We start from the raw sequence: 8,484 nt of genomic DNA, 5'->3' as shown, positions 1-8,484 counted from the left end.
AAAACATTTTATATTGCAAAGCATGGTGGGCTATTAAATATAAACACTAATTTGTTTAAGATATAAGTAGTAAAGAAGTGATAACTAGTACCAATAAAAGTCATATAAAGGATAGTCAAATCGAATTATAGTAATAATCAGTGCATTATTAAAAACTATTATTTTAAATTAAGGTGTTGTTATTAATTTATCAAGTACTGCTATTGATTCATTAAGTACTGTTATTTATCCTAAATATAATATAATTAAAAAAAAAAAAAAAAAACTGACGTCACTTGGTATTGGGCGAGGTGACCTATTGATATGTCCATTTTATATAGTAATTTACCCCCATCCCTTGGTCATAATTAGTAGTGTTTTTGGCTCTTTACAGCCACTTTTATTACTAATATGTGTTTTATAGTGTTTTCGTAGTTTTGGTTGAGTTTTATAGGGAATTGCACTCTTGGAACATTTTCCCGGGATTTTATGGAGCGACTACGAGCATTGGAGGAGCACGACCATCTTTCGTAGCCCAAGATCGGTTAGAGTCATCGAAACGGTGATTAAGGGCTCGACTTATGAGAAGATGAGGCATTGGACCGAATGATTAAAGCCCCAAGGAGGATATTTGGTTTGGGGCGAGTTACAAGCCTAAACAAGGAGTCCATGTAGCCCGAAGGGTATCCGCCCGATGGCGCGCCCAATCGGGCGCGAGAAGAGAAGCTCACGAAGGAAAAAAAGAAAAGGCGCGCCCGATCGGGCGCGTGTTAGCATTAGTAGATTTTTAATCGTCGTTTAAGTTTGTTTAGTTTAGGATTCTTGCTTAATAAAAATACTTTTCCGTTAAGTAAGTTGGGAATCTTTTTTTAGACTCTTTTTTTTACCTTCTCCTTTAGACTTTCTCTCTCTACTTGGATTATTTTCTCTCTCTACAACTTTGTTTAATTCCATCTCTTGTTTCCTTCAACTTTGGTAACGATTTCTTCTCCTTTAATCTCAGCTATTTATTTTATTTCTTCCATCATGACTTGTTTAATTGCTTTATTTAGTTTATGTTCGATTATGTCTGAGTAGTTTTCTTTCTAGGGTTAATGGGGATCCATAAATAATATGAAGGGATAATTTATTGTTGTTGATTGTCAAAGCTTGATTAATTTCCTATTGATTGATTTAATGCTCTGTGACTAGATTAGGCCTGATCTTTTATGCATGAGTTTGACAATATTGATTCGAGATTCGAGAGATGAGAATTGATGTTTAGGTCTAGTTTCAATAGGCAGGTTAATTTATAAATGGTTAAGTCGAGATTCGAGAGATGAGATATAATACCGGTAGATTAATTCTGTGATTGTAATACGTAGCGAAAGCCCTTTATGATCTGATTAATTGATGCAATGATGATTGACTATTATGTTTTACCCTGAAATATTATTTATTGGTGAACCTATGCCCTAGGTCTTTTATTCCTTGATTTTCCTCCTACTTTTATTCCTTTCCACTTTTACTCCTAGTAGTTTAGTTCTCCTTTATAATAACAAATTGGTTACTTGATAATTTAGATTATGCTGATTAATTAGGAATAAATTAACTCGTTTCCCTGTGGTTCGACCCTTCTTCCCTATCTGCATAGTTAGTGGATTTAGGTATTATTTTTGATTGGGTTATTACGACTTTAGCCTGTCACCTATACCGGGTAGCGGTCCATCATTTCCCCAAAACTTAATAATGGTAGTGTGACTAAAACACATGAAGATCCTGGGATCCAACTCGCACAGTAAGACTTGCACTCATTCATCACCACCATTCATGAATTTAATTTGTCAACTCAGTCAAGAAATGAAGGCGTGTATATTACGCATACAAACATCATCCATATTTTCTCCATTTCATCATTTTTATAATTTCTCTTGGTACCAACATCGTCATCTTTCAAACTCATACTCCTCCTACTACTAAGTTTTATATTTCACGTGTATATCCATTAAAAATTACTCATATCTTGCTTTTTTTTTTTTTTAAGGAAAAAATATAACTTTTTTTTTTTTTTTTTTTTTTTTTTGGTGATAAGGAGAAGGGGGCTCATTTGAGGGGGAGAGATAAGGGAATCCCTCAAATGAGTCCCATGAGACTTGATTCCTAGACCTCAAGGGTACGAGGTAAGAGCAATGCCACTACTCCATCACTTTAACCTCAGGAAAAAAAATATAACTTACTTTGTTAACTTAATATACGTATCTTTATACGGCAAATAGGCAGTGAGTACCCTGGCTCACTAAATTGTAGGAGAGGCTGCAATGCATTTAATTTGGTTTAATAGTAATGTGTTGTAGTTTTAGTTTTTAAGCCTTATCCGGAAAAAAAAAAAATGTAATTTGAATTGATTAAGAAACGTTCTATGCATATAATTCCACATTTCCACATATGACCTATTTGAATATATTTAATCTAACTAAACTTATTGTTAGTTGTAACTTTAACTTGAATAAGCTCTATGTATCTTGAATTCATCTTATTTGATATATAGTAACAAGTTGAACCGTATAAATGTAGAATTATTCTTTTCAAAATTGACTATAAGTCCAAAAAAAATCGAGTAAAAAATCAAGAAAATATAGTTAACAAGTTGAACTGTGCACACTTTAAAATCATACACGCGAGATTTTGTTGTACACCATACTCCCGAGAGTAAAAAATACATGTTTCGTATGACTTAAGGCCTGTTCTCTTCAGCTTATTTTCAATTCAGTTCAGCTCCAATCAGTTCAGGTTTAGTTCCTAATTTCATTCTCTCATAAAATATTCAGTTCAGTTCAAATTAGCTCCAATCAGTTCAGTTCAGTAAATTAGAATAGGCTCTTACTAGCACAATATACGAAGGGTATTTCTGTCTTTTCCGCATTTATCTTTAGAATAGTAGACCAGAGTTGACCCTACCAAAAAATGTTTTTCCAACGTTACACAATCCCTTTGAAATAAAAGAAGACCAACAACACAGTTTTATAGTCACCAAACACAGCACCCCCACAATCAGCAACTTTGCAAAGAAAAAGAAAAACATTTCCTTCTACACAAAATTAAAATACCAAAAGTAAAAATTTGGAACCCAAAAAAAAAAAAAAAAAAAAAAAAAAAAAAAAAAAAAAAAAACCGCCTTGATTTCCGCCATTAACACCTTCTTCAAACTTCAAACAATCAGTTTTTTCCCAGTTGAGTAAAAAGAGAGAGAAACAAACCAGCCAAGAGACAAGAAAACAGTGAGAAATTCTGGGATGCTTCAACTTCCACCGGCGACGGCGGCGTTTATGCTTATAATCGCCGCCGTAGTGTTGCCGGTGACGGTGGTCTCCAGTAGTTTCCCGGCGACTGTTTTACAACTTCAGAGGATTTTTCCGGTGAATGAGAAAGTGGAGTTTAAGGTTCTTCGTGCTCGTGATGCTGCGCGCCATGAACGAATCTTGCAAGGCGGCGGCGGCGGCGCCGGAGGTGGGGGTGGTGGTGGGGTTGTTGATTTTTCTGTTCAGGGTACCTCTGATCCTTACCTTGTTGGGTATGAATGATTAATTTTTCTATAATTTGATTTTTATTTTCTGTTTTTTTAGTGATTTTAATTATGGGGTTTTTGTTGTTCTTGAACTTTAATTGTTTCTTTTGATGGGTTGTTAAGAATTCTTAGTTTTAGTTTGTTGAACTTTGGTTGATTTGCACTCTTATGTATTTTGCTATTTTTGGGTTAAATTTTCCAAGAAAAGAATATTTTCTAGTAAGTGTGAATTTTGCTATTTTTGGGTTGAATTTTCCAAGAAAAAAAAGAGCTTTTTTTTTTTATTTGTGTGGAGGGTTTTTTGATTAGTGTATAGTGTGATGCTGCATTTACCATTTGTATATGTATTAATGCAAGTCCGGTTTTCGGGTTTTTGATTTTGTGTTGGTGTTGGTTTAAGGTAGGCTGTATTTTACTAGAGTGAGATTAGGAACTCCTCCAAGGGAATACAATGTGCAGATTGACACTGGAAGTGACATATTGTGGATAACTTGCAATTCATGTATCGATTGTCCAAGGACGAGTGGCCTTGGGGTAATGTTTTCTGCCCATTGTTGTGCTATGGTTGAGCTGGTTTGCTTGTTTAATTGACGCCTGACAGTTGTTATGATTTTGTTCTGGCTTCTTATAGATTGATCTCAATTTCTATGATGTCACTGGTTCCTCAACTGCAAACACAGTTTCTTGTTCAGACTCGATATGTACTAATATGGTTCCATCAGCATCGTCTCAGTGCTCAGCTGAAACTAAACAGTGTGGTTACTCGTTCCAATATGGCGATGGAAGTGGAACATCAGGGTTTTATGTGTCTGATATGCTGTATTTTGATATGATTCTTGGGAACTCTATGGTTGCTAACTCATCTGCCTCTATCGTTTTTGGGTGAGCACTACTTTGCTGTTATAATTTGCTTGTGATGTTGATCTATCCTGCTAACATTTTATGAAGGATAAAGTATATGTAGAAAATTGCTTTATTGCAAAACCCTTTAGCTTGTTCAGTTCATGTTTGCTGTCCTTGATTTTTTGTTCTTTTACAATTATTTCAATTTTAACTCCTTTTGGCTTTATTGCTGGCTGCAGTTGCAGCAATTATCAATCTGGGGACTTGACCAAGTCAGAACGTGCTATTGATGGGATCTTTGGCTTTGGTCAGCAGGGATTGTCTGTTGTATCCCAATTATCTTCTAGAGGAATAACACCTCATTCATTTTCCCATTGTTTGAAAGGAGGGGGAAATGGTGGGGGTATTCTGGTCCTTGGTGAGATTTTGGAGCCAAATATTGTGTATAGTCCGCTTGTGCCATCACAGTATGTTTTTCTATTCTCCTTTGAGAACATCTTACTTGTGAATTTTCTGTATCACTCACTTTCTTGCATTGTTCTTACTTCTTTTGCCTTTAATATGTAAAGTGTAATATTGGTGTGTATTCAAGTTAAACGGTTTGTCATTAATTTATAGAGTTCCCTACTATAATATCAAGATATCTACATAGATATTTTGACCAGCTGTTTTAGTCATCCAGTGGTGTAGTTTGGTCTATTCTCTGCTTATGCAATATACAATAGGAAGACAGTGTTATTTTCCTTCAGTGGGGTTTTACATCCTGCCATGGTTGCATATGAACTTAGTGCTTCCAAGATAATGACAGATTTTCAATGAATACTCAGTTGCAAATCTCTTAAGGGCCTTAAGACTGTTTAAAAAGGAAGTTAGTCCAACAAAAAATTGAGAAGGAAGAATGAAATAGAGGAGAAACAATGGTGAAAGTGTTGAAGTTATTAAAGTTAATTTCTCTGCCTAGGCAGTAGTTTTCTTATGACAGCTCCTCTTGCCATTTTACTTTGCAAGATGCTCTTTTACCTTTAGAATAACTGTACATGGTAGTATACAGCGAACTATTCAGTCTTAAACACTGAAAATTATAATGTCAGTTTCTTGTAATTCAATCTTTGCTTCTTACTCAGAAGTTTGACTGCACTTAATACAAAACTTTTCAGGCCTCATTATAATTTGGACCTGCAGAGCATCGCAGTGAATGGGATATTATTGCCAATTGATCAATCCGTGCTTGCAACATCGAACAACCGAGGAACAATTATCGACTCTGGAACAACTTTGGCATATCTGATTGAAGAAGCTTATGACCCTTTAGTTGAAGCGGTGAGTCTTATACTGCTCGTTACAAAATTAGTAGTAAATTTGTCTCCTTTCTCCTTTGAAGTTTTTTGTTTTGTTACGACTTAGAAGATTGTTGGAATATCTTTTTTTCTTAAATTTCTTTTTGTTTGGAAAGGGTCCTTGTGTTTTAGTGCGTTGATTATTATTTTAGCTCGTATAATGTCTCATAAGGTTGATGATAAACTTTGGCATCTCTTTTCTAACTAAAAGATAGCCTCAGGACATTGCCTCACCCCTCGAGGGCAGTGTTGGAAGAAGTTGAATCTTCTCTTGAGGTAAGCATAGCCGATTTCCAATATGGAGCTTGAGAAGTCTAAGAATAATATTCTGTTGAATATTTCATTTTTGCCTTTTACAAATCAGTGCTAATAGATGAGTGAACTGACCACCTAAAGTTCTGTCAAATTGTCAGATTGGTGATGTAGTTGTTAATGATATTGGTCATGTCACAGTAAATTGAAATGAATCACTATCATCTTTTTGGTGCTCTCTCTTGATTCTAGACATTCAAGGCTGCCAATAAAACTTGGTATCAGGCTTTCTCATTACCTTGTTGTGTGCAGGTATCCAGTGCAGTTTCACAATCTACAAAACCCCTTATTTTCAAAGGCGAACAATGTTACAAGGTTTTAGTAAGGTCTGTCTTATTCATGTTCCCTTCTCATTGTTTCATTCTTATGTAAAATTGCTGGTATTGGCCTGAACTTCTGATGATAAATTGATTTCCATACTTAGTGTAAGTGGTTTGTTTCCACCTATGAGCTTCAACTTTGCGGGTGGTGCGTCCATGGTGTTGAGACCAGAAGACTATCTTGTACATATGGGCTTTGTCGTAAGTCATTCAGCCTTCACCATGTGAAAATTTGAATTTATTTCTATGCGAATCTGCTATTATTGTGATACTAAAAAATTTGTGTCATTTGGCGAAACAGGATGGTGCCGCACTTTGGTGTATAGGATTTCAGAAGGTTCAGCAGGGTCAAGGAATTTCAATATTAGGAGGTTAGTCATATCACTATTTTTCATATAGATCCACCGGAATGTAGACTTGATGTAGTACTTGTATGCTCTATGCTGCATTCACTTAGTTAAGCAGAGTACTTGACTTGACTTGGCACAAGTATTCCAATTTCCTTTTATGCTAAAGTTGGGTGAGTGGTTGGCAGTTTTCATCTGAAGTTCGGAGAAGGGGTAATGTAGAAGTTGAATTTTGAAATATTAATAATCATCAACTTACAAAGTACAAACCTCCATGCACTCCTGTCATATGTATAGAGGCTCAGAAGACATCATAAAATTTTAACTTGCCTTACGTCCATTCGGTCTGCCTTGTTACTTAGCTTGAACAGGGGGGGGGGGGGGGGGGGAGATTGAGCTCTGTTGTCAGTCAAGGGTTCAGACTATGATTCTATGTACAAGAATTTCATGTGCATTCAACTCTACGGCAAGTGATTGTGTGAATTTTTCTCCATGGGTCGTGTAGAGAGATCAAGGTGTATGCTACTGCATAAGAAACTAAGAGGAAGTTTTTGAAAGGCATTGTGTCAGCACCTTTTAATAGCTAGAAGCCTAGAACTGCAATTGATTTTGTCTTTCTGTGGCAGTTTTATTTATTGATTTATTTATTTCTTCTACTACAATTACTGATATGTCTAAATTTGTACCATTTGAAGCTTCAAACATTTCACATATTTAATATGACTTTTGATTTACTGCAGACCTTGTTCTGAAGGATAAGATTGTTGTTTATGATCTCTCTCATCAGAGAGTTGGATGGGCTAATTACGACTGTAAGTACAGATGCATCTCATTGACCCACTGCTCTTCTAGTGCTCTGAAAGATGTCTGACTGATGTGCTCATTTCACAGGTTCCTTGTCTGTCAATGTCTCCGTTACATTTGGCAGGGATGAATTCATTAATGCCGGGCAAGTAAGCGTTAGCAGCTCATCCAAAAACTTTCTCCTGGGTCTCATACCTTCTCTCTTTGAGGCTCTTATTGCACAGATTATAACCTTTCTGATCCTGTAGCTAACCTTTCACTTCAGAGTACCCAATCTTTTGCTTTGTCAATTGCTATTACCATTGATTGGCAAGGCATTGTAATTTTGTCTATGATCATATTGTATTTTTCGAATTCTACGTGATGCTGAAATTTCTCATGCGTGCACACAGATTTGCCCAATTTGTAGTCTAGATCAGTGTCAGGAATGTAAATTATCCATATAGTGCTAATGTTGTATGTCAAGTGTTGTAGAATTAGTGCCACGACAGCTGAAGTAGAATACAGTGATTTCATTCGAGTTGCAGGAGGTTTCGTTCCAGAACAAGAGGAACCTTACTATACTATTTTGTTTTAATTCTTATGCATTTTTTTGTAAGATTTTTTTTTTCCCCAAAATTGTAATTGCAAAGTTGATTCTGGATACTGTCTTTTAGGGAGAATAATTGTTAATATTTCAGAATCCTTTGATGATGTTTACAGTATAATTTACTTGTTTAAGTTAAGGTTCCTGCTTATTCCGGTAAGTTTAGGTTTTGTTCTCTTCACCTTATTCCTACTGCTACGAGATATTAATCAAATCAGACTACAATTTTCTAACCAGACATTCAAAGGACACTAGATTTTCTTACTTCTGGTTGCTAAGTGCCATATTTCATAAAATATTTGTAAAATATATGAAATTAGATATTTAAAAATTACACATTGAAATGAATCTAATACGATTCCACTTAATGATATTTTTTCTTATATGTTGATGTACAATGAAGGTTAGAGTT

General features: G+C 35.4%; 1 protein-coding gene across 1 annotated transcript; it reads left to right on the top strand.

The window, feature by feature from the left end:
• The first annotated feature begins 2,981 nt into the window (after positions 1–2,981).
• Positions 2,982–8,211, top strand: LOC145570526 (aspartic proteinase 36-like). The gene is made up of 10 exons (XM_081629647.1): positions 2,982–3,529; positions 3,928–4,057; positions 4,155–4,405; positions 4,606–4,833; positions 5,524–5,686; positions 6,268–6,341; positions 6,440–6,536; positions 6,637–6,706; positions 7,423–7,494; positions 7,574–8,211. The coding sequence occupies exons 1-10, from the start codon at positions 3,252–3,254 to the stop codon at positions 7,732–7,734; spliced, it is 1,524 nt and encodes a 507-aa protein (XP_081485773.1). The 5' UTR covers positions 2,982–3,251; the 3' UTR covers positions 7,735–8,211.
• The last annotated feature ends 273 nt before the right edge of the window (positions 8,212–8,484 follow it).

The sequence above is a fragment of the Chenopodium album genome, chromosome 12, assembly GCF_948465745.1.
Source record: "Chenopodium album chromosome 12, dcCheAlbu1.1, whole genome shotgun sequence".
Classification (NCBI taxonomy): domain Eukaryota; kingdom Viridiplantae; phylum Streptophyta; class Magnoliopsida; order Caryophyllales; family Amaranthaceae; genus Chenopodium; species Chenopodium album.
This window is presented reverse-complemented; position numbering and strand designations above follow the sequence as displayed.

Bases quoted from the DNA above. Each gene is read 5' to 3' on its own strand.
- LOC145570526 (XM_081629647.1), top strand. From the start codon at position 3,252: ATGCTTCAACTTCCACCGGCGACGGCGGCGTTTATGCTTATAATCGCC. The intron at 4,834-5,523 runs GTATGTTTTTCT...AAAACTTTTCAG, and splicing joins AGTCCGCTTGTGCCATCACA to GCCTCATTATAATTTGGACC. The intron at 6,537-6,636 runs GTAAGTCATTCA...TTGGCGAAACAG, and splicing joins TTGTACATATGGGCTTTGTC to GATGGTGCCGCACTTTGGTG.